This window comes from Rhinopithecus roxellana, chromosome 12 (assembly GCF_007565055.1).
Source record: "Rhinopithecus roxellana isolate Shanxi Qingling chromosome 12, ASM756505v1, whole genome shotgun sequence".
Taxonomy (NCBI): Eukaryota; Metazoa; Chordata; class Mammalia; order Primates; family Cercopithecidae; genus Rhinopithecus; species Rhinopithecus roxellana.
Genome location: NC_044560.1, coordinates 45511122 through 45537906, shown reverse-complemented (window position 1 = coordinate 45537906; position 26785 = coordinate 45511122). Strand labels below are relative to the sequence as shown.

General features: G+C 41.7%; 1 protein-coding gene across 2 annotated transcripts in view; it reads left to right on the top strand.

Moving 5' to 3' along the window:
- The first annotated feature begins 14290 nt into the window (after positions 1 to 14290).
- The window catches only part of ALG6 (ALG6 alpha-1,3-glucosyltransferase), a 70822-nt gene continuing 58327 nt past the window's right edge, over positions 14291 to 26785 (top strand). Inside the window, exons 1-2 of one of the 2 annotated variants that reach the window (XM_030913146.1) lie at positions 14291 to 14388; positions 17778 to 18066. In XM_030913146.1, the coding sequence (XP_030769006.1) occupies positions 17985 to 18066 (82 nt within the window). In that variant the 5' untranslated portion in view covers positions 14291 to 14388; positions 17778 to 17984. Of the gene's footprint in view, positions 14389 to 17777; positions 18067 to 24559; positions 24645 to 26785 lie in introns of those variants that run through there. The other variant, XM_030913147.1, reaches the window with a different exon arrangement.

Here is a 26785-nt window from a genome sequence, read left to right as displayed (position 1 = left end):
CTGGTCTTGAACTCCTGGCCTCAAACCATTCTCCCACCTCAGCTTCCCAAAGCATTGGGATTACAGACATGCACCACTGCACCAAGCCTAGTTTTTTAGTTTTAAAACAGACATTTTGAAGTTCATGACAAAGGGAATTCTTTGGAAAGGAAGGCTTTTTGAAAGAAACGGTTCTTTGCCTGTCAAAAACCAAAGTACGCAGAGTCAAAGTTTATGTCATTAACAACTGATTTGGAACAACAGGTGAAGAGTTTCACCTGATCAAATTATATAACGATGCCTGGCCTTGGGGAGGAGAGAGAGAAAGAATCAGGAAGAAGCTGATGACAGTATCTGGAACTTGCCCTAATCCAGGCTGATTTCCACAGTTGGGATAAAAGTACCTCCGGATTTGACAGCGAAGGAGAATTGTGCTTTCCTGTGACTATTTGGACTGGGGCTTGGGGGTGGGATAAGGTGAGGTAGCTCTTGATGTGCAATGCTTTTTTTTTTTCCAACCTCATCCCTCTCTCCAGTTCAAACTAGAACTTGTCATCCAATGCCTCAGGAAAGGGAGGCCATAAGAAACAAAATAAGTTAAATTTTTGGCTTTTGGGCACTAAAAACCAAAGACCTGGCCGAAAAGTAAAAATAAAAACATCTAAAATCCCAGCACGTGGGGAGGCCAAGGTGGGCTGATCACCTGAGGTCAGGAGTTCAAGACCAGCCTGGCCAACATGACAAAACCCCTTCTCTACTAAAAATACAAAAAAATTAGCTGGGCATGGTGGCACATACTTATAGTCCCAGCTACTCAGGAGGTAGAGGCAGGAGAATCACTTTAACCCGGGAGGCAGAGGTTGCAGTGCGCCAAGATCAAGCCACTGGACTCCAGCCTGGGCAACAGAGCAAGACTGTCTCAGAACAAGCAAAAATAAATGAAAAACATGTTTGCTAAAGTTATTTCTGGTTCCAGAGAAGACAGAAATTCTCTGGACTGAAAGAAAGTCCCAGGCAAACAGTTGGTCACCCTACTTGGGAGGGTTCTTCTGTTTCCAATTATACTTGATATTTGTAAAATAAATGCAGTATTGTTATGTTATATTAAGAATTCAGCATTCTACTAATACATGCAAGGCTTGGCAATCTTTCAGTGTCCCTACTACATATGACATAAATAGCTGGAACTTCTAAAATTTTTAGGAACTGCCCTTGCTGACTTGAGTTGACTATAATTTTCAATAGTTCCTTTTTTATTTTTGAGACAGAGTCTTGCTCTGTTGCCTAGGCTGGAGTGCAGTGATGCAATCACAGCTCACTACAGCCTTGACCTACAGGACTCAAGCAATCCTCCCATTTCAGCAACCTGAGTAGCTTGGACTACAGGCATGTGCCATCATATCCAGCTAATTTTTTATTTTATTTTTTGTAGAGACAGGATCTCATTTTTTTTTTTTTTTTTTTTTTTTTTTTTTTTTTTTTGAGACGGAGTCTCGCTCTATCACCCAGGCTGGAGTGCAGTGGCCGGATCTCAGCTCACTGCAAGCTCTGCCTCCCAGGTTTATGCCATTCTCCTGCCTCAGCCTCCCGAGTAGCTGGGACTATAGGCGCCCGCCACCTCGCCCGGCTAGTTTTTTGTATTTTTTAGTAGAGACGGGGTTTCACGGTGTTAGCCAGGATGGTCTCGATCTCCTGCCCTCGTGATCCACCCGTCTCGGCCTCCCAAAGTGCTGGGATTACAGGCTTGAGCCACCGCGCCCGGCTCATTATTTTGTTAAGGCTGGTCTCGAACTCCCAGGCTCAAGCGATCCTCCCAGTTGGCCTCCTGAGTAGCTAGATCTACAGGTGCACATCACCACGCCTGGCTAATTGTTAAATTTTTTGCAGAGGTGAGGTCTAACTATATTGCCCAAGCTATTTGTTCCTATTTTTTGCTTTTTAATTTAAAATTATTATTTTAAGCACTTTATATGAGTAAACTATGTAAAGGATAATTCATACATAGCACTTTCCATTTGTTTTGTATAACCATGTTTATTTGCCCCAGGAAACTGGAAGTGAAATATAAGCAACATGGAGTTATAGTTAAAAGCATAGGCTCAAGAGCCAGACTGTTTGGGTTTGAATCCTAGCCTTGCCCCTTATTAGCTGTGTGATGTTGGACTAGTTCCATTTCTTCATCTGCAAAATGGGAACTGAAATAGTATCTACATAATAAGATGGTTGTAAGGATGAAATTAGTTAATATATGTAAGGTGCTATAATGATGCTGGGCACGTCATAGGCACTCAAGGATTGTTAGGTGATTTGCAAGTTTTATTTTGTTTTGTTTGAGATGGAGTCTCGCTTTGTCACCCAGGCTGAAGTGCAGTGGCACAATCTCAGATCACTACAACCTCCACCTCCTGGTTCAAGGGATTGTACTGCCTCAGCCTCCCAAGCAGCTGGGATTACAGGTATGCACCACCATGCCCAGCAAATTTTTGTATTTTTGGTAGGGATGGGGTTTCATGTTGGCCAGGCTGTTCTCTAACTCCTGACCCCATGTGATCTGCCCACCTCAGCCTCCTGAAGTGTTGGGATTACAGGCGTGAGCCACTGCACCCAGCCAATTTGCAAGTTATTTTGCCTTACTAATGAAACCTAAAAATTTACCCACAGTTCTTTATTTCCCTAGTTAAAACTTCACTAAGAATTGAGAAGGTGGGTGAGAATATTTTCTGACAAGACACATTGTTTTCCCTCTCTAACTTTTAATAGGACTGTCCTATGGATTGAATTGTTTCTTCCCAGTTCCAGCACCCAAAGTGACTGTATTTGAAGATTACATCTTTAGGAGATGATTAAATATCATAAGAGTGAGGCCTTAATATGATGAGCCTGGTGGCCTTATAAGAAGAGGAGGAAATCAATCGATCAATCAATCACTCTGTCTCTCTCTCCCTCCCTCTAACTCTCTCCTTCTCTCCCTCACGCCTTCTCCCCCTCTCCCTCTCCTTCCCTCCCTCCCTCTCTTTATCAAGCAAGGAAAGGCCTTGTGAGGACACAGTGAGAAGACAGCCCTCTACAAGCCAGGAAGAGAGCTCTCACCAAGGCCCAAACTTGCTGAACGTTGATCTGGGACTTTTGGCCTCCAGCACAGTGAGAAAAGTAATTTCTGTTGTTTAAGCCATCCAGTCTATGGTATTTTGTTATGGCAGCCAAAGCTGACTAAAATAGATTACTAATTAATAAGTAGTAAAGACCTGGGGAAAATTCTTAGAATTGCATTTATTGGCCAAAGAATGGCCAAGTTTCTTCTCCTGCCTGAGCTATACAAAGGTACCTGATGACTGGAAGAATGATGAAGTGGAAAGAAGACCTGACCTCTTTTTTTTTTTTTTTTTTTTTTTTTTTGAGACCGAGTCTCGCTGTCGCCCGGGCTGGAGTGCAGTGGTGTGATCTTGGCTCACTGCAAGCTCTGCCTCCCGGGTTCACGCCATTCTCCTGCCTCAGCCTCCCGAGTAGCTGGGACTACAGGCGCCCACCACCACACACGGCTAGTTTTTTGTATTTTTAGTAGAGACGGGGTTTCACCGTGTTAGCCAGGGTGGTCTCGATCTCCTGACCTCGTGATCCACCCGCCTCGGCCTCCCAAAGTGCTGGGATTACAGGCTTGAGCCACCACGCCCAGCAAGACCTGACTTCTTGGCCCAGCCCTGCCCCTCGCCAGCTGAGTCATCTTGGGCATGTCTTATAACTCCTCCACTCCTCAATTTTATCCTCAGTACAAAATGAGGCATAAGAGATTAATATATTGATCTTTGTATAAAAGGGTTTAGCTACATGTTGAATTGACAACAAGGCTGAGATGAAGGAGCAGAAATATAGACTAAAGACCAAGAACTTAGAATACAAAGTAGTTGGAGCCAGAAGCAACTGTCATGAGAAGCCCCTAGGTCTTTTCAGAGAGGTTGAGAAGGGTACTGTGTTTTCCACAGGAGTTGGAATGGGGGATTGAGTCAATCCTACCAGGTCTTAAGAGGCAGGGAGACCTTGGCTGTCATTGGATTACCAAGAGGTTTTGGCTATATGCTCCCTAAATCATCTTCTAGCTCTTAGGTTCTGTAACTTAATGATTAAGGGGAAGAAGAGGTGATGAGGAAAGGGGGAAAGAGGGAGGCTGAGGACTCATTTGTGCTAGAAATGAAATATATAACTGGTCTCCACATTCTCCTTTACTGCTGCAAAATACAGGGGTCTGTCTTCCTTCTTTCACATATGTATTTCTCTACGTCCATGATATTCATTTTAACTTGGTTGGGGTGCCCTGTCTGGGTCTTCAGCACTCCCTTGGATAGACTTGGTCATGTAGGTCACGGGAAAATGCTGTCCCTCTCACCTGTCTCTTATCAACTTAAGATTCTATTGACTTCAAAGATTCTTTTTAATTACTATACCTGCAGGGTATGTGTTAAATGAGGCTAACCTCTCACATAAATGTTGGGTTCTAGCTCTGCTACCCACTACCATGTGCCTTTGAGCAAGTCACTTAAGCAGTCTATGCTACATGTCATTTTGTTTTTAAAATCTATTAGGCAGCAATAAACAAAACACATACCTCATATGGTTTTGAAGGATAATTAGAAATTCTCTTTAAATTTGAGTCCTGTGGGAACAGGGACCATATCTTTCTTGTTCTCATGCTTAGCCTGTAGTAGGTTCTCAGTAATTATTTTTTGAATGAATACAAATGGCTTAGCCTGGTGACTAAAGCATAGTAAGTGCCCAATAAAAGGTGTCTCTCTATATATCTCCTTCTCTAGTGGTCATCAGTTGTTTTGCCTACCCAAAAGCTAGTGTAACTTTATTCTATTTTTTTTGAGACAAAGTCTGTATCTGTCACCCAGTCTACAGTGCAGTAGGGTAATCACAGCTCATTGCAGCCCAAGAATTCAAGACCAGCCTGGGCAACACAATGAAACCCCATCTCTACAAAAAATACAAAATTAGCTGGGTGTGGTGGTGTGTGTCTGTTGTCCCAGCTACTCCAGAGGCTGACATAGGAGGATCAGCTGAGCCCAGGATGATCGAGGTTGCTACTGTATGTCTCCAGCATGGGTGACAGAGGGAGATGCTGACACACACACACACACACACACACAATGAATGCTATTTGTAATAAATTCACAGGATCACAGGATTTTAAGAATTGGGTAGAACCTTTGAGATTATTGAGTATGAAACCTCCAAAGTTTATAAGTAAGGAAACTGAGGCCCAGAAAGCTGAAGTGTTTGGAGAACGTAACACAGTCAGTAGCAGCACCAGGAAGAAAACCAGGTCTTCTGACTTCTAATCTCGTGCTTTTAATTCCACAGTAGGGTTTTCTTTTTCAAACAAAGCTTATTAGTGATCTTTGATTAAGAAAACTTGACAGCAGTTTTGTAGTCCTACTGTTCTTCGAGTTAAGAACTTAAGATTCTATTGACTTCAAAGATTCTTTTTAATTACTATTATACTTTAAGTTCTGGGATACATATGCAGAACATGCAGGTTTGTTACATAGGTATGCATGTGCCATGGCGGTTTGCTGCACCCATCAACCCGTCATCTACATTAGGTATTTCTCCTAATGCTATCCCTCCCCTTGCCCCCCACACCCCAACAGGTGTGTGATGTTCCCCTCCCTGTGTCCATATGTTCTCATTGTTCAACTCCCACTTATGAGTGAGAACTAACTTCAAAGATTCTATCTCAAACAAACAAAGGAAAGAAACTAAAGAAATAGTCCAAGCAATTCTGAGAAAAGCAAAACAGGAATCTATGTTATCTGGTCTCAGTGCTAGTTTTTCTTTTTTTTAGGAAATCTAGTCTTAGTGTATCTGTGGAATGAATAATTTACTGAATCATAAATACACTGATCAAAATTGCTTTACAAAATTGTTTAAATGAGTCTAGGTTATTTTTCCTTTTGGCATTTTTTTTTTTTTTTTTTTTTGAGGCGGAGTCTCGCTCTGTAGCCCGGACTGGAGTGCAGTGGCCAGATCTCAGCTCACTGCAAGCTCCGCCTCCCGGGTTCACGCCATTCTCCTGCCTCAGCCTCCCTAGTAGCTGGGACTACAGGCGCCCGCCACCTCGCCCGGCTAGTTTTTGTATTTTTAGTAGAGACGGGGTTTCACCGTGTTAGCCAGGATGGTCTTGATCTCCTGACCTCGTGATCCGCCCGTCTCGGCCTCCCAAAGTGCTGGGATTACAGGTTTGAGCCACCGCGCCCGGCCCTTTTTGGCATATTTTTAAATCCAAAACGTACTGTCAAGTATATTTACGTAATCCTTATTGCTCCCACTGAGAACTTAGGAATTCTCTAACAGGTCTGTTTAGTCTTTAATTAATATAATCTTGGTTATTATTGTGTGCTGAAAACTGGAAAGAATATAGGAAAGAAAACATGAACCCTCCTCTTAAGAAGCTTAAAGTCGCCGGGCGCGGTGGCTCAAGCCTGTAATCCCAGCACTTTGGGAGGCCGAGACGGGCGGATCATGAGGTCAGGAGATCGAGACCATCCTGGCTAATACGGTGAAACCCCGTCTCTACTAAAAAATACAAAAAACTAGCCGGGCGACGAGGCGGGCGCCTGTAGTCCCAGCTACTCGGGAGGCTGAGACAGGAGAATGGCGTGAACCCGGGAGGCGGAGCTTGCAGTGAGCTGAGAGCCGGCCACTGCACTTCAGCCTGGGCGGCAGAGCAAGACTCCGTCTCAAAAAAAAAAAAAAAAAAAAAAAAAAAAAAAAAAAAAAAAAAAAAAAAAGAAGCTTAAAGTCTAGTTGCAGGCAAACATGTATAGACCTAATTACAACACAAAGAGGAATGAATTAGATGCCATAAGGGAGGTATTAGCAAAGTGGAATGAGGGTATACAAGAAAGATTATAGTAATGCCAACTGGGCAGAGTGGGAAAGGCTATTCCGTGATTTGCGGCAGAAAGGAAGAACGGAAAGACTCTATAGTTCGTGTGGTCTGTAAGATTTCCTCACAAAGTTAAAGTTGGGGAACTTATACAGCTTAAATACTTAGGATGCATGTCTGGGCTGTTGGGGCCCTCAGAACAGGTAGTTTCCCCATACCCATCCAAGAGAATCTATCTTTTGGTTCATAAAATTCTGAATTGAAGAATCTATTTAATTACTACTATGTATGAGTATCTGGTTTAGATGGAGCCTACCAAACAATTAAAATCATAGTTCTGGCATGCCAAGTAGGCAAAAACAGGCAAGCAGTCCTTTGAACAGAATTCTCTTTAAATGAGACTTGCTTCTTTTTGGATTTTCTGACAAAGTAGGATAGGTATGTACTTTGATAAAAGAGAGGGACATACAGGAAAATCATTTCTTAATTTATATACATATATATATATATATTTTTTTTTTTTTCTCACATTCATTCACTGGCACTTTCTTTTGTGTTCAAAAACCACCTTAAAAGAAGGTAAAATGGCTAGGCAGAAGTTCCCCTAAAAAAAAAAAAAAAAAAAAAAAAAAAAAACTAAAATTTGCCTGAATGTCAGTAAGAATGAATGGTAAAATACCTATTCTGTTCAGTTTGGAATATAGGTCCATAAACTACTTCTCTCATAGCCTTGAAACCCTGAGAACAAGTTGAGTCAATGTGAGGATGGAGTTTTAATTAGCTATTCTTGCTTTCTTGATTTAAATAAGACTCTCATTTTATGAGTGCCTGTATTATTTTTCAACCTCCGGTCACTTATGATATGCGGGTGCTAATGGAGCAAAGGACATCTATCATTGGATAAACACAAACACTATATTTTTCTTGAGGGACAATACGTATTCTTAGGACTGTTACTGAATTACGTTTTACTAGTCCTAAAATATTTAGAGTTACGTACTTAAAAGATACAGAGCATAGGTATTAGATCCACACAAAGTATTTTAGTCAGTGAATGTTCAATGTAGCAGGTAGAGATGAACTTAGCACGTCTTGTAGACTGAACTGGGAACAGACTCTTCAGCCATAAAATGCACTTAACAGTCTATTTAATAGTGGTAAGGTCCTTGAAAATGCAATATCCATGCTAATCTTGCCTTTTTCTAAATCACAGATGAAAAATAGGTCAGTTAGGTAGAGCCTTCTCTTTCTATTTAAAGTGTGACATTTAATCTATTTAAACAACTACCAAAACTTTATTAATTCAATGTAAGATAAGCGTGCTGAGAAAGTAGAGAACTTTATTAAGAACACAAGGTTTTCCAAAATTTGATTTGGATGTCTTAGATCTCAGGACTCAGTAAAAATCTCTACATGGGGGTTTCGATCAAATCAGTAGCAGCAAGTAAGGACCAGAAAAGAGCAACCCAGAATGTAATTAAATCTCACACTGTGAAATAGCTTAAAGGAACTATTTTACAAAAGGTAAGAGGCAAAAATTAGAAGAGGAGCCTCCAGAGAAAGGTTTTCTGCTTCCCTGATGCCTCTAGGGAAAATTCATTTGGGAAGCGAAGTATACACAACCAGAAAGCTTCTAGCAGAGAACAAACCAAGGAGTCAAATTAGTGTCTAATATAAGTAGATACCAGCTTTGATGCATTTCATTTAAACCACAATGTTCTGTAGAATTCTTCGGAGAAGAAAATGCAGAGTATCTGATGAACTGTAATTATGTTTCACTGGGGTCTATTTTGGAGAATGTTCACACTTTTCCAGCCCCTCTCATTTCTTTGAATAGGATTTAGTACTTTCTGGCCCCGCCCTTCCAATCAGCCCAAATGTTTACCTAGGGTAATGCAGTAGTTCCATCTTTCCCAGGAATAGTTATAAAGAACAAGCACTCCAGTATTTTAAAAGTAAACACCACAACAATATTCCACAACAGCTTTGGATAGGGGCTTTGAAATAATGTTTTTTTATTTTAAAATTTCTTCTCATACTATACTTTCTCTTTTTAAATTAAATTTTTTTTCGTTTGTTTTTAACTTAATAGAGATGAGATCTCACTATATTGCCCGGGCTGGTTTTCATCTCCTGGGCTCAAGCAATCCTCCCACCTCAGCCTCCCAAAGTGTTGGGATTACAGGTGCGAGCCACTGTGTCCAGCCATCATATACTTTCATGGGTTGTAGACTTGGATGCTACAGTTGAAGGGAGAAGATGCTTTCCTCCTCTAAGCTCTCTTCTCTGGATCCTAAAGAAATCCTGGATGAGAAAAGGCACTTAGAGGTTATTTCTTTTGCTTAAGTGACTACTGTAGATTCAATAACAGTTTAGTTCTGTTCAGTTCAGCTATTATTCCAGAAAACTAACTCCATCAATTATAGAAAATAACTTTTTATAGATAGAGTTTTTACAAACCTATATTCACTACATATCCAGGAAGGATTATTTTCCTTTACACCATTAAAGCACCCAGGTTCTTTCCTTCATTTTATGAGAATCATTCCGGTGATATGTAGTAGCTACTATTATTGGGCACATGTGGTATCTCATTTAGATTTTTAAATCTATGTTTCTAGATGCAGAGTGCTGTCTTGACAATATCTGCTGTCTCCTTTCTCATTAAAACTAAACCCCAAACCTACTATCAAACAAAACAGTGATACAAAAATCACATCCTACATATTTTGTGTCCTGCCCCTCTCCTCAGATTTATTTTTAGTTTGGCAATCTTTTATAACTTTGGTGAACAAAAACAAAAACTCAAGTAAGAAGAAAAGACTTTATTTTGTGTTTTACCCTGTTTCACTGGCAAAGACTTTGATCCCTTACTATAAATAAAAATCTGTTTCAAAATCTGGCTTTAAATCTTGATGTATTTACTGTAAATTTTATAAGTTGGAACCTCCTACTATCTTGATTTATATGATTTTAAATGGAGTTCTTACCATTTCCCTCGGGAAGAATTTTTGATTTGAATAGTTCTTACTGGCAGGTTGCTTCCTTTATGTTTAGCCCAAATTTTCATTTTCAAAGACCATTTTAGACAAGTACCATGATAACTCTAAGCCAATGGATCTGTGTGCCACATAATAGAGTGTGACAATCCACTCAGTTGTGAAAGACACTGAAGATAAAGTAATAAAGCAGCATTTGTGTTATCACATTGGCTTTACAAATCTGCTTAAGCACTGACCCAACAGTGTTATTCACTATTGGGAATTATGGATGTTTATAATTGTCCCAAAATGCATTGGGCTAAGTTATACTATACATCATAGATTTAAAATTAAATTCGAGATCCTGGGCTGAGAGAGATGTAGGTTTGTGACACTCCTTGGAGGTTTGGGGGTCCATGAACCAACGAATACATTATATTGTCACATTAAAGAACTCTTTTTATCTGTAAAGATGTCACATGTATTTTTTTATGGTCCATATAAACAAACTTATTCTTATATGTATGATTATATACACATATATGGTTGAAACATCTGTATGTTTGTATATATATGAGAATAATTCCAGCTGGCATCTGAAATTGACAGTAAAATAACAATGATTATATTCTACTGGACTGTGTATAAATTACTGGTGTAAGCTCCTTAAGGGCAGGCTATTTAGTCAATAAATATTTGTTGAATGAATATATTCACAAGTAATTATAAATTTAACTTGATTTGTGTCATTTAAACAATAGAAGTCAAAACCACTCTTCACAGTAGAAAACAATTCATTTTTAGGTCTGGTGTGGTGGCTCATGCCCATAATCCCAGGACTTTGGGAGGCTGAGGTGGGTGAATCACTTGAGCTCAGGAGTTTGAGACCAGCTTGGCCAATAGAGAAACCCCGTCTCGACTAAAAATACAAAAATAAACTGGGCATGGTGGTGGGCACCTATAATCCCAGCTACTCAGGAGGCTGAGGCAGGATAATTGCTTGAATCTAGGAGGTGGAGGTTGCAGTGAGCTGAGATCGTACCACTGCACTCCAGCCAGGGCAACAGAGCCAGACTCTGTCTCAAAAAAGGAAGAAATGAAGGAAACGAAGGAAACGAAGGAAAGGAAGGAAAGGAAGGAAGGAAGGAAGGAAGGAAGGAAGGAAGGAAGGAAGGAAGGAAGGAAGGAAGGAAGGAAGGAAGGAAGGAAGGAAGGAAGAAAGGGGAGGGAGGGCGAGCATATTTCTTAGCTCTTTCCACAGAAAGGACTAAAACCAAAAACCAATCCAATAGCAATGAGCATCCTCAGCATATAGGTTGTGGTCTTGAAATACCGTTTGCTGCTAAAAGGAACCAGGGTTCTTGAAGAAATAGCTAATTACAGGTTTGGAAAATAAACATACAAAAATAAACCTGGAACATCTTGTTATACCAGAAAGCAAGGAAACTATGATCCAAGTAAAGACTGCTAGGTCATGTCAATAGGACTCAGGAGCCAACTTAAAGAGACTCCCACTAGCCGTGAGACACACTGAACACCAGTAAGCACAGTAACTACACTGGATTGAAACACATCAAATGTGAATTGTCTGTCACATGCTCCATGAGTTTATGATACTTTTAAAAAAAATTGTCACCAATGGGGAAGCTAATAAACCAACTCATTATTTTGAAACTTCTTCCCTTCCCCTTCCCTCTCCCTTTCTTTCACACACACACACACACACACACACACACACACACACACGATCACCCTTGTTTCAAAACACAGAATAGACTCACAGATGAGAGGAATCTCTTTTGGAACTTCAGAAACCAACCTCATATTTGGAGGAACCAAATTGGAATCAACTTAAAACTGAATTGGTTTTTTTCTTGATGAAGTCTTGCTCTGTCTCCCAAGTTGGAGTACAGTGGTGGGGTGATCTTGGCTCACTGACATCTCTGCCTCCCAGGTTCAAGCAATTCTCATACCTCAGCCTGCTGAGTAGCTGAGATTGTAGATGCACGCCACCACACCCAGCTAATTTTTGTTTGTTTGTTTGTTTGTTTGTTTTGAGACGGAGTCTCGCTCTGTCACCCAGGCTGGAGTACAGTGGCATGATCTCGGCTCACTGCAATCTCCGTCTCCCAGGTTCATGCCATTCTCCTGCCTCAGCCTCCTGAGTAGCTGGGACTACAGGCAACCACCACCACGCCTGGCTAATCTTTTGTATTTTTAGTAGAGACAGGGTTTCACCGTGTTAGCCAGGATGGTCTCGATCTCCTGACCTGGTGATCCGCCCGCCTCGGCCTCCCAAAGTGCTGGGATTATAGGCGTGAGCCACCATGCCCGGCCTTGTATTTTTAATAGAGATGGGGTTTCACCATGGTGGCCAGGCTGGTCTCTAACTCCTGGCCTCAAGTGATCTGCCCACCTCGGCCTCCCAAAAGGCTGAGATTCCAGGCATCAGCTACTGCGCCTGACCTACTTTTAATTTCCTTTCTTCCCTCTCTCCTTTCTTCATTCCCTCCCACCCTTCTTTCTTTTTTCCTTTCTTCCTTCCAATAATTCAATAAAATAAATCCTGAATGTATATCAATACTTTACTTCTAGGCCAGGAGCAGTGGCTCACTTTGGGAGGCTAAGGTGGGCAGATTGCTTGAGGTCAGGAGTTTGAGACCAGCCTGGCCAACGTGGTGAAACCCCACTTCTACCGAAAATACAAAAAAATTAGCCAGGCGTAGTGGTGTGGGCCTGTAGTCCCAGCTACTTGGGAGGCTGAGGCAGGAGAATCGCTTTGAACCTGGGAGGTGGAGGTTGCGGTGAGCCGAGATCGTGCCATTGCACTCCAGCCTGGGCAACAAGAGAACAAGAGCAAAACTCCGTCTCAGAAAAAAATAAAAAATAAAAATAAAACACCCGTACATATTTCTTCTTGCATTGATCTCTCCCTTTCCAGTTCCACTATTGCCATCTCAGTCCAAGCCCTTGTCTAATCATGCATGAACTGCTATAGTCTCCCTATGATTCATCTGATCCATTTTCACCACTTTAAGTTTTCTCTAACACTGTATTGTACACTTGACTCCCTGCTAAAAGTCATTTAATAGCCCCTTACTGATCACTGGATACATTCCAGACACCACAGCCTGGTATTCAAGGCTCTCTACAATTATCAGTCCTTTCCAGCTTCATCACCCACCATCTAAACTGGAGGAAATGTTCTACACTTTTCAGCTGCCACAATATTTGGCTTGAACCATTTCCTTTGTCTAGATTCCTACTCTCATTCTCTGGGCTTATCCAGCCAGGCTTTCCTTCAAAGCTCAGCTGACTCCTCCAGGAAAAGCATTTCCTGATGGTTTGCAGTTTACAGTGAACCCTCTTCTCCTAACTCCTACAGGGCTTAGTGCATATATAAGTAATGTAACATTTAGTATGTGTTCCCTTCTATAGCTTTTTATCCTTTTACACATAAAAATGTCTTTCCAATGAGAATTAAATGCCTTGAGGGCAGGGACCTGGCTATATTTTTCCATATTCCCGGTGTTGATGGTCTTTTAGATATAATCATATTTTAGACCTGGAAGTTCACCTAGCCCTACTGATTCCTTTCACAGTTGAAGAAACTGAGGCCCAGAGAGAAGTTGTTCAGACTCAGTAGAAAGCCATAGTCATAGCCAAATATTTGCTAACACTTACAAATTATAGGGGTTGGCTTATGTAGAATGGCAAGATTCATTAGTGGGGAATGAGGGCACTCTCTGAACAAAGGAAGCAAGTAAAAATCATCACAGCCCTCCATGCATGATTGGACAGGGGCCTAGACTGAGATGGAAATAGTGGAACTGAAAAGGAAGGGATCAATGCAAAAGGAAAAGTGTGCAGGTCTTGCTAACTTACTAGATAGGTATTTTTGGCAAGTTTGGGACCAGGTGATTCAAGCTGCCCCCTGGGGCACGTGTAGTGAGGGCAGGGCGGTCCTTTTGCACAACGCACAGGCTCTCGAAAATGGTTGGATTTTCTCGAAAATGGTTCAATGTTTCTTACTTGAGGGGACTGCCCAGTCTTCTTCTTCGCAGGCTTGTGGCTGGAAGAAAGTGAAACAGGTTGGCTTTCCGGCTCCTCGAGGGCACAGGCCCAGAGGAAGCCCTACTGCCCAGTGGTGAGGACCGGCCAATGCTCTCTGCTCAGTGCAGCAAGCCAGGACCCGCCCCTGACAGGAATCCGTTGGCTAAGCAGCCGTTCTGGCCTTGGCCACTATCCCAGGAAAGAAGAGCAAGGGGCTTTCCACCTGCCCCTAGCCTAACCCGGGGCTGGGGACCTCTCGGGTTCCAGCGGCTCTTGCCCTGCCTCCTAAGCCGGCCACCTCTTCTCCAGTCCAGGTTGCCCGCCCCTCCCCTCACGCTTGACGGGCTCGCTCCCGCACCCGGCGCGCGGGCGGTGCGCGGGTACACGGAGGCGGAAGGCGGGAGGGGCAGTGCGCCGCGGGGGTGAGCGCGCAGGCGCCTTCCTGGAACCCGCTGCAGGCGCGAATCCCAGCGGTCGGCGGGCGGCGGGGTAAGATCATGGGATCCCCGGGGTTCCGGACCCCGGGCCAATGTGGGGAGGTGCCGGGGGCTCGCAACGCGCCACGAGGCGGCGCAGAGCTGGCGACCCGGCTCTCAGCTCGGCTCCACTCCCAGGGACCGGACGCGAGGCCTCCCCAGCCCTTCCTGCAGGGTCGCTTGGGGGTCGGATGAGGGGACGCGGTGATAGTGGTGGCACTTGCAGGCTAGGGCAGTCCTGTCACTCTTGTCCTTGCGCTTCTGAGGGCTTGGCCCTCAAGAGGAGGGGCGGAGAAACGTGAGAAGGGATCCCTTTCGCTCCATATGCTCGCCGGGCGTAGCTGCACTCCACGGTGTTGTGTCCACTGCGGTGGAAGGACCTTTCAGATTAAAAGGAGCAAAGTCGGCTCTGGGGTGTGGACGGCGGCGGGCTTGGCGTTTGTCCAGATGCACCGTCAGGGCAAAGGATGACGAAAAGCGCCTCCACTGCCTGCCTAGCAACTTCGTGGCCAGTGAATGGGTTAGAAAGTTACTGTATTCTGATTTACAGGTGGAAAAAGTCGCAAATAACCCTTTTTCTGTTTAAGGAGAAGAGAGTGGTTAAAAACCTCGCATAATATCTTTAACCACACAGGGATCAGTAAAATTAGGTACCTCCCCGCTTCGCGCACACAGATGCACACAGCTCCATTCAGCAAGTACTTCTTGGGTACCTGCCTTCTGCTAACACTGTTCTACAAGTGGGGAACAGAGAGCAACGACTAAGACAGGAGGGTCCGTGCTCATAGGGAGCCTTTACTCTAGTCGACACATCCAAGTAATTACCTTTTACACTTTTTTTTTTTTTTTTAAATTGAGATGGAATCTTGCACTGTCGCCCAGGCTGGAGAGCAGTGGCGCGATCTCAGCTCACTGCAACCTCTGCCTCCCGGGTTCAAGCGATTCTCCTGCCTTAGCCTCCCGAGTAGCTGGGATTACAGGAACTAGTCACCACACCCAGCTAATTTTTGTATTTTTAGTAGGGATGGGGTTTCACCATGTTGACCAGGCTGGTCTCGAACTCCGACCTCAGGTGATCCACCTGCCTTGGCCTCCCAAAGCTCTGGGATTACAGGGGTGAGCCACTGCGCCCAGCCCCTTTTATGCTTTTTAAATTGGAATATAACATAGAGAAAAATACTGTACACAAATTATAAGTTGTAACTTGTTAATTTATCCTAAAGTCAACACATTTCCTAACTGCTACTCAAATCAAGAAGCAAGATTCGGCCGGGCGCGGTGGCTCAAGCCTGTAATCCCAGCACTTTGGGAGGCCGAGACGGGCGGATCACGAGGTCAGCAGATCGAGACCATCCTGGCTAACACGGTGAAACCCCGTCTCTACTAAAAAATACAAAAAACTAGCCGGGCGAGGTGGCGGGCGCCTGTAGTCCCAGCCACTCGGGAGGCTGAGGCAGGAGAATGGCGTGAACCCGGGAGGCGGAGCTTGTAGTGAGCCGAGATCCGGCCACTGCACTCCAGCCTGGGCGACAGAGCGAGACTCCGTCTCAAAAAAAAAGAAGCAAGATTCACAGCATTTCAGAAGAACTCTATAGGCACCCCTCCCAACCACCATCCCTTCTTTCCTCCCCAAAGGTAACCTCTTTCCTGACTTTTAACACCATAGATTAGTTTTGCCTACTTATGAACCTTTCATGGAACCATATGATATGTATTCTTTGGTGTCCAGCATTTATACTGAAAATTTTGTGTGTGAGATTGCACCATGTCATGTGAAAATACAGTTCCTGATAGTGAAAAGAATTAGGAAGCAAATTGAAGGTAATGATACAAACAGTAAGGGGAGGAAACTTTAGTAGGATAGTCAGGGATGATCTTTCTGAGGGGATGATTTGAGATATGGCATGAATGACAAAAGATTAGCCATTCCAATCAGTTCTGGAGTTATCCCATGATGTTTTTATTTTAAGTAAGAAAATAATTAGGGCTGGCTGCGGTGGCTTATGCCTGTAATCCCAGCACTTTGGGAGACCAAGGTGGGCGGATCACCTGAGGTCAGGAGTTCAAGATCAGCCTGGCCAACCTGGTGAAACCCCATCTCTACTAAAAATACAAAAATTAGCGGGCGTGGTAGCAGGCGCCTGTAATCCCGGCTACTCGGGAGGCTGAGGCAAGAGAGTCACTTGAACCCAGGAGGTGGAGGTTGCAGTGAGCCGAGATTGTGTCATTGCACTCCAGCCTGGACAACAAGAGCAAAGCTCCATCTCAAAAAAATAGAAAAAATAAACAAAATAAAATAATTTTAGATCATTAGGTGGAATGTACCAATTTTGCCCTAAATTTTTTAGTTGATTTATTCTATTTTCTGAATATATTTAAAGTGTATCCTGTGGTTAAAATGGTCCAACATTTTTCAAAGAGAAGAGGCAAATGTCAATTTTGTCAATTTGCTTTTTTTTTGAGGTAGAGTTTCGCCCTTGTTGCCCAGGCTAGAGTGCAATGGCACGATCTTGGCTCACTGCAACCCTCACCTCCTGGGTTGAAGTGATTCTCCTTCCTCAGCCTTCCAAATAGCTGGTATTAACAGGCAAGCGCCACCATACCTGGCTAATTTTGTATTTTTAGTAGAGATGGGGTTTCACCATATTGGTTAGGCTGGTCTCAAACTCCTAACCTCAGGTGATCTGCCCACCTCGGCTTCCCAAAGTGCTAGGGTTACAGGCATGAGCCACCGCGACCAGCATCAATTTGCTTCTTACTTTAAAACCCCAACCTAAGGAAAACTGTAAAAAAAAAAAAAAAAAAAAAAAAGTAAGTGGTTAATTGATTTTAACTGCTTTTGTATTTTTTTCTCATGATTTGGGGCTATTCTTAATGATTCTTACAAAGGCTCATTTCTCTTAAGATGGAAAGTTGGTGTGGTTAATGCAAGTATATTTTGGAAGAAAAGTAAAAACCAAACTAGAGAAATTATTTATTGGAAGACTTTCCCAAACTAAATACAAAGACGAAATTCCTCTTTCTTGCTGTACCAAAGATAAATCACCCCTTTGTCTACCGTTGTGGTTTTATATTTACCTGTAGGTGAACATGTTCTAGATAGAATTGACTGTGTCATTATCTACATATGTGTTGTTTTTCTTCTCTCAGAAATATTCCGTTGTGAGAGTAAATCTTTACTATATTTTTAGACATATTGAGTCCCATTTAATAGGGAGATCCACCTTTTGATGTATATTCCCAACTAAAGGACTAGGAAATAAGGAACTTGAAATACCACCTTTCCTTAACTTTCCTTCCCACTACCCCTCCCCTCGAATTCTCTATCCTTCTACTTGGTTTACTGGGTTCATTGTTGTAGGTACTGTACTCAGCTAAATCTTGGTATCTTTTTTCCCTTAGGATACTTCTACATAGACATAATCAGTTTTTGACTATTTGGAAACCAAGCATCATTAAAATCCTCTCAAACTCCTAATTGCGAAGAATCGATAACATTTCAAGAAGTGATAACATTTCTCTGAACAAGAAAAGAAGTGATTGACCACGTTTTAAAAGTACTCTGGCACTGGTGCTGTGTTTTCTTCCCCTCCCTAAATTTGAAGAACTATGGAGAAATGGTACTTGATGACAATAGTGGTCTTAATAGGACTAACAGTACGGTGGACAGTGTCTCTTAATTCTTATTCAGGTAATACATTTTTACTGTTTAAAAGAAAAGGAAATTTTCCTTTGAACAGATGTTTGTTTGGAGAAAAGTTTATCATTTTCTGACCAGGACAGAAAAGAATTTCAGGCCTTTTTGATATGGTGGAGAAAATACATTTAAATGTCCAATTCTAATAGAAAGAATATGGATAAGAGCTAACTAGAAGCATGCTCTTTGTGATATGAGAAAGCAAAAATGTGTTCTAACAGGTAAGATGACAAATTGAGAAATGATTCTGTATTATACATTGAAGAGGAAAATGAGCTAGCACTTCAAGGGAGGGGTGGAGTCTGTTTAGTGTAGAGAAGCATATTACTAGATTAAAGGGAAGCGATCAGTGGACAAGAATAAGATTGGGAATGAGGGAGGGGGAACTGATGGAGTATGGTCCTGGTGTGGTAGATTGGCTTAAATATAACTCTGCAGGTACCTATTTAGCACGTCTCATGTTCCAGGCACTGTGTTAGGTTCTAAAAATACAAAGCAAATATCCAGTACTCAGAGGGCCCACATTTTATTTTATTTTATTTTATTTTATTTTATTTTATTTTATTTTATTTTTTTGAGATGGAGCCTCACTCTGTCACCCAGGCTGGAGTGCAGTGGCACAATCTCGGCTCACTGTAACCTCTGCCTCCTGGGTTCAAGCAGTTCTACCTCAGGCTCCTGAGTAGCTGGGATTACAGACGCACGTGATTATGCCTGGCTAATTTTTATATTTTTAGTGGAGATGGGGTTTCACCATGCTGGCCAGGCAGGTCTCGTGATCCACCCGCCTTGGCCTCCCAAAGTTCTGGGATTACAGGTGTGAGCCACCGCACTCAGCCAGAGGGCCCACATTTTAATAGTTACATGGTCACAACACAGAGTGATAATTATAATGTAGGAGTATGTGTGAGGTACAGAGTTAATAGAGAAGTGAATGATCAGGATGCATTAGAAGAAACTTCAGGAAAGATGTTTGCATTCAAGGTTTGAAGGATGAGTCAGAATTTTCTAGGCAAATGAAGTGGAGAAGGTATTATAGAGTGCAGAAACTTGTGCAACAGACTTGGTGTCATAGAGCATGGTTATTATAAGTATTGTATTTGAGTTGCATAAAAGATAGGAACAAAAAGGATGAGGAGAGAGTGACCAGAGAGTAGGTTATACAATTAGCTGGACAAATTATTTGGTTGTGGAAAAATAACTTATGTTAGTGAAAAACGGTCATAGGAAAAAGAGATAAAGAGAAAAATGAGACAATAATAATAATAGTTGTAAGAGCTATGATATACACCAACACATATATATACACAGACACACCTTTACTCTCTACTTACACATTTACTATATACGCAGATACATATATGGATATTTATATATATTTATATGTGTGTGTATGTAGTAAATGTGTATATACACAGACACACAAATGTATAGGTATTTTATGCATACCTATGTATTTGTGTGTCTATATATAGTAAATGTATATATACACAGACATACATGGATGTACACAGGCACACATATATATAAATATCTGTATATATATGTGTATGTAGTAAATGTGTATGTAGAGAGTAAATGTGTATGTGTCTGTGTATATCGTAGCTTTGTTTTCAGAAAAAAAAAAAAGCTCTGTCGCCCAGGCTGGAGTGCAGTGGTGCAATCTTGGCTCATTGTAACCTCCGCCTCTCAGGTTCAAGTGATTCTCCTGCCTCAGCCTCCTAAGTAGCTGGGATTACAGGTGCACGCCATAACGCCCAGCTAATTTTTGTATTTTTAGTAGAGACAAAGTTTCACCATGTTGGTCAGGCTGGTCTTGAACTCCTGACCTCATGATCTGCCTGCCTCGGCCTCCCAAAGTGCTGGGATTACAGGCATGAGCCACTGTGCCTGGCCTGTAGCTCTTACATATGGATGTATATGCACACAGACACATATATATGTTTTGTAAGTCTTTTTTTTTCTGTGGAGACAAGGTTTCACTCTCGTGGTCCAGGCTAAAGTGCAATGGCACGACGTTGGCTCATTGTAACCTCCGCCTCCTTGGTGCAGCGATTCTGCCGCCTCAGCCTCCCGAGTAGCTGAAATTACAGGCGTGCATCATGACACCTGGCTAATTTTTGTATTTTTTGTCAATATAGGGTTTTGTCATGTTGCTCAGGCTGGTCTTGAACTCCTGAGCTCAAGTGATCTGCCTGCCCCAGCCTCCCAAAGTGCTGGGATTATAGGTGTGAGCCACCATGCCCAGCCAATATTTTACCCAGACTATAGTTTCTCTTTTCTCTTAAAACATTTTTTTGTGGGGAGGCTAAGGTGGGTGGATTGCCTGAGCTCAAGAGTTCAAGACCAGCCTGAGTAACATGGCAAAACCCTGTCTCTATTAAAAATACAAAAATTAGCTGGGCGGACACCTGTAATCCCAGCTGCTGGGGAGGCTGAGGCATGAGAATTGCTTAAGCCTGGGAGATGGAGGTTGCAGTGAGCCGAGATCATGCCACTACACTTTAGCCTGGGTGACAGAGCAAGACTCTGCCTCAAAACAAAACAAAACAAAACACACACACACACTTTTTTGGGCTATTTTTATTTTTTAATTAAATTAATTAATTAATTATTTTATTTATTTATTTTTTTGAGACAGTGTCTCCCCCTGTTGCCCAGGCTGGAGTGCAGTGGCATGATCTCGGCTTACTGCAGTCTTGACCTCTTGGGCTCAAGTGATCCTCCTGCCTCAGCTTCCTGAGCAGCTGGGACCACAGGAATGTGGCTAATTCCTGGCTAATTGTTTTGATTTTTAGTAAAGATGAGGTCTCACTATGTTGCCTAGGCTGGTCTTGAAATCCTGGGCTTGAGCAATCCTGCCTCAGCCTCACAAAATACTGGGATTACAGGCATGAGCCACTGTGCCCGTTTTTTTCAAATTCTCTGGCTTAATATAGTTTTTCTTTATTCAGCATGAATTTAAGGATTTATAGAAAGAACTTGTAAGAACTACTGTGTTTTGAGTATGAGTATTTTCTTTAGTTTTTACCGCAACCACTGAAGACAGGTAATATCTTCGATTTACAAATGGAAAATGAGACAACCAATAAATGACAACTGTGATTCAAATATAGTTGTATTTAATTCCAAAATCAGTGCTCTTATGACTCTGCTCTGTGCCTTCTGAATGAGTTCGAGGAATATGGAGGAAGTAAAATCACTTAAATGTAGCAGTTGACTTGGGCTCAAATCTTAGCTCTTTCACCTGTCAGTTGCCTGCTCTTGGGGAAATTATTTAATTTCCTTGAGCCTCTTCTATCAAGTGGTGTATTAATACATACTTTAAGAGGGTTCTTGGCAGGGCAGTGGCTCATGCCTGCAATCCTAGCACTTTGGGAGACCGAGGTGGGCCGGTCACATGAGGTCAGGAGTTTGAGACCAGCATGGTGAAACCCTGTCTCTACTAAAAATGCAAAAATTAGCTGGGTGTGGTGGTGGGTGCCTGTAGTCCCAGCTACTCCGGAGGATGAGGCGCAAGAATTGCTTGCACCTGGAAGGCAGAGCGTGCAGTGAGCCGAGATCACTGATATTTTACTGATATTTTACCAATTGATCTACCAGTTATTAAGAGAGCTGTAGTTTCTCTTTGTAGTTTCGTCAACTTGTGTGTGTGTATGTTGTATCTATATTACTAGGTGATTTAGAATTGTTTTTCTTTTTTCTTTTCTTTTCTTTTTGAGACGGAATCTCACTCTGTTGCCCAGGCTAGGGGGCGCAATCTCAGCTCACTGCAACCTCTGCCTCCCGGGTTCAAGGGATTCTCCTGCCTCAGCCTCCCTAGTAGCTGGGATTACAGGCGTGTGCTGCCACACCCAGCTAATTTTTGCATTTTTAGTAGAGATGGGGTTTCACCATGTTGGCCAGGCTGGTCTTGAACTCCTGACCTCAGGTAATCCACCGCCTTGGCCTCCCAAAGTGCTGGGATTACAGGTAGAATTTTGTGTGTGTGTGTGACTTAAATTTCATATCACTGTTGCTTCCCTGTTTGTTTACAGTATTGCTTTTTTGTTAAAGTTTGTTTCCTCTAAAATTAATATAGCCATAATAGTTTTCTTTAGTTTGATTTTTGCTTATTACATCTTTTTCTGTCCTTTTATTCTTTACTGTATGTTTAGATATGTCTAAGCAATTTCCCTCCCCAATTGCTGTTTCCCTCCTCTACTGGTTTGAAAGCTGTACTTTATTTTCTTCTTTCAGGACTTAATCTGGAGATTTTCAGTTGCATATTTAACTTAACAAAGTCTAAAGTTAATATTTATATCCTCTTGAACAATGCAAAGACTTTAGAATGTTTTAATTCTGGTTACAGATCCTCACTTCCCAAGTTAAAATATTACCGTCTAGGATTTTGTTTCTTCTGTGATTTTTAATCCTATAAATTAAGGCATTAATGATTTTTTTGTACAGTTAATATTGTTTTATTATTTATTATTTATTTATTTTTAGTGATGGGACCTCACTCTGTTGCCCAAGCTCAAGTACAGTGGCGTGACCATAGTTCATTGCAGCCTTGACTTCTTAGGCTCAGAGGATCCTCCTGCTCCAGCCTCCCCAGTAGCTGGACCTACAGGTGCTTGCCACCACACCCAGCTAAATATATATTTTTTTATTTTTAGTAGACATAAGGTCCTGCTATGTTGCCCAAGCTGGGCTCAAACTCCTGGGCTCAAGGGGGATCCTCCCACCTTGGCCTCCTAAAGTGCTGGGATGACAGGTGTGAGCCACTGCGCCCTGAATTTTTATTTAGTTTTACCCTTGTGTTTAGCATTTTCTGTTCACCCTTCCTTCTTACATATTGTGTCTTTCTTTGAGATCATTTTTTTTCTTCCGGAGTACACCTTTGGGAGGTTTTTTTAAGTGAGAGTCTGTTGGTGGCAAACCCAGTTTTTGTGTGAAAATGCCTTTATTTGGCTTTCAGTCAAAATTTTGCTGGGTATGAAATTGTTTTGATGGTTATTTTCTCTTAGTATTTTGAAAATATCATTGTTTTTTAATTTGTGTTGATGTTTGGACATCAGCTGTCATTTTAATTGTTACTCTTTTGTAGGTAATTTGCCTTTCTTGCTGCAGTTCCACTACGATGTATCTTAGTGAATATTAAAAAATCTGTCATCCTAGGATTTTTCTGTGATTTCTGTCTCTAAGGAATGGTATTTTCTGTACTAGAAACTTTTCAGCTACTGTGTCTTCTTATTTTTCTTCCTTTTAGAACTCTGAATAGATATATGTTGGATCTTTGGTTATTAATTCCACAGATATGTATAGGCCATTCACTATGTGCCAAGGGCTGGTGATGCAGCAGAGAATAAAATAGACAATAATCTCTTCCCCTCATTGACTTTATAGTTCTCAGTTATCTCTTCAAATATTGTATCTTCCTCATTTTTATTCTTGTACAACTCTTGTTAGATGTATGTTGGGTCTTTTCATTCTGTCCTCTGTGTTTCATAATCTCTTGTATTTTCCATCTCAGGGTTTCATCACAGTGCTTCCTTTATAATCATCAAATTTGCTTTCCTGTTCATTACTTTTTAGCTGTGCTTAATCTTTTTTTTTTAACTCCCCATTGAGTGTCAAGGTTTCAGTTATTATGTTTTTTATTTCCAGAAGTTCTCTTTGGTTCCTTTTTAAGTCTTGATCATTTCTGATAGTCTCTTGTTCCTTCAGCATACTTTCAATATCTTCTTTTGTATTGTTAAGCAGTTGAATCATGCTTATTTTATGTTCCTTATCTAAAAATTCTAATATCTGCATTCTGATTTCATAGTTTTTTGTTTCTCCTGACTCTAGCTCATGGTATTTTGTTTCTTCATGAGGCTGGTGATTTTTAATATAATTGTGAGTTTATGTAATTTGGAACTTATCTGTGGTAATTCTTTGAGGCTTGAGTTTCCTGTGCATTTTTCCACACGGGGTTTATGTTGCTTCCTGGTAGGCACCTGGGGCACTATTAACAAAAATCAAACTAAATTAGCAACTTAAGGTTTCTTTGGGTCATGTACTTGGTGTGAATTCAGGCCCCAACCTGGGTGAATGCAGGCATAAGGTCAGTAATTTTCTTTTCTTTTTTTTTTTTTTTTTTAGTTTTTTTTTTTTTGAGACTCTGTCTCCCAGGCTGGAGCGCAGTGGCCAGATCTCAGCTCACTGCAAGCTCCGCCTCCCGGGTTTACACCATTCTCCTGCCTCAGCCTCCCGAATAGCTGGGACTATAGGCGCCCGCCACCTCGCCCGGCTAGTTTTTTTGTATTTTTTAGTAGAGATGGGGTTTCACCATGTTAGCCAGGATGGTCTCGATCTCCTAAGGTCAGGAATTTTCTAAGGACTCTTTTTCCTTTTTCCTGTACTACTGGGAGCCAAGGCCGAGATGAGTACTATCTTCACTATCTCCCTAAAGGCATTGTTTTTTAGTAGAGCGTTCTCTGACCTTGAATTCCTACCTGTTCAGGTCCCAGGCTTTGCCTCCTTACTGATTGCATAGGGCTCCTGGTAGCCAGGCTGTTGCCCACCAGAGATCATTGGATACCCACAAGGTAAATGCTTACTGCTCTGAATCTATACTTTGTTGTTGTTTCTGGGGCCTCTAAGGAATTCTTTCATGTTACTGCTAGTTCAGCCATGTATTAAAATTATATATTTATAAAAGTAGGATATGTAATACTATATTATTATATAAAAACAAATATAAATCATATATTATATATAAAACATCATATATAAAACATTATATACGTTTTCTATTGAATGTTAACTGGGATTTTTACTGGAGATGTTTTTGGACCCTTTGTCTGTCATATTGCTGGAACCTGAAGTGCCATCTGTATTTTTAAAAGCTCCATAAGTTATTCTAGTGTTTACAGAGGGTTAATAGACATGATGGTTGAAGCCAGGGGTTGAGGGGCAAAAGCAACAGGTTTGGAAGTTGCTTTTGCCCCTCAGCAAAAACAACTTTTGTGCAAGAAGAAAAAAGATTTAACCACTGATCATCTCCAGAGAGAAGGGGGAATGATTAAAGGAGACTGAGAAGAAACTGTGTAGTAGGCTTAGCATCTGGAGAGTTTGTTTTTCTAGAAGCCAAGAAACCAGAGAACTCTACGAAATGAGGACCGGCAAACAGTGTGAAGCTATAGACATGTCAAGGAGGATGAAAATTTAAAATAGACAAGGGATCTATAGGAGGCCTTGTGAACCTCCTGGTTGCCAGACTGTAATGAACTGAGGACTGAATGGTAGTTAACAAATGGACATAGCAACTTTCAGGAAGTTTGTTAGTGAACGGAAGAAAGGAAGTAGTTTGGTGGCTGAAGTGGGGGAAGAAAGGCTGAGGAAAGGTCCAATTAGAAGTTGTTATATAAAATATGTAACTTATAATATTAGTTTTACTTTTAGTCCATGATTGGTCCATTGGAAAGTCATCCCCTTTTCTGACTTTGGTACTAATTCATGGTGATTACTTAGTTTGCAATCTTTTTTCCAGTTTTTCTTTTGTCTCCTAATTTTGACACATACATTATTTTCTTGTTTATTTTAAGGTGAAGTTGAAAAGAACTAAAACCAGAGTATAGGCTAAAATAATACAAATTTTAAAATGATACTATTTCAGTATTGCTGGTTTATATAATCAAATGCTTAATGGGAATTCAGGAGGGGACAATTCATCCAATACTTCTCTATTCCTGTGACTTACATATATTACTTAATCTGACATTTCTTTCATGAACTGAGTTTACTCAATCACTTTTCTCATCTAGAAAAGAAAACAGGACTCCAACTCCTTATTTTAAACCCTGCTCTTAAGTTGCCTGTAAGAAAATCAACAGAATCAGATTCCTTTTGGGTTACTATATAAGAAAAATATTGTTATTGCCCATTAGTAGATTATTTGAAGGCATCTTGTAGATGGCTATGATATATTTTTGTCATTTTTCAGATAAGGAAAATAAAAATGCTAAACATTAAGAAAAATGGTGGCTGGGCACAGTGGCTCACACCTGTAATCCCAGCACTTTGAGAGGCCAAGGCAGGTGGATTGCTTGAGCCCAAAAGTTTGAGTCCAGCTTGGGCAATATGGGGAAACTTTGTCTTTATAAAAAATACAAAAATTGGCTGGGTGTGGTGGCTCATGCCTGTAATCCCAGCCCTTTGGGAAGCCAAGGCAGGCAGATCATGAGGTCAGGAGATAAAGACCATCCTGGCTAACACAGTGAAAGCCTGTCTCTACTAAAAATACAAAAAAATTAGCCAGGCGTGGTGGCAGGCGCCTGTAGTCCCAGCTACTTGGGAGGCTGAGGCAGGAGAATGGCATGAACCTGGGAGGCAGAGCTTGCGGTGAACTGAGATCGTGCCACTGCACTACAGCCTGGGTGACAGAGTGAGACCATCTCAAAAAAAAAAAAAAAAAAAAAAGCAAAAATTAGGTGGGCATGGTGGCACGTGCCTGTAGTCCCAGCTACTGATAGTGGGGGCTGAGGTGGGATCCCTTGAGCCCAGAAGGTCAAGGCCGCAGTGAGCTGTGATCACACCACTGGACTCCAGCCTGGGTGACAGAACAAGACCCTGTTAGAAAAGAAAAGAAGGAGGGGAGAGAAAGGGAGGGGACGGGAGGGGATTCCATTATAGAACTCAAACCCATCATAAAGAATATAACATTTTTAGCATTCACATGTGAGGAACT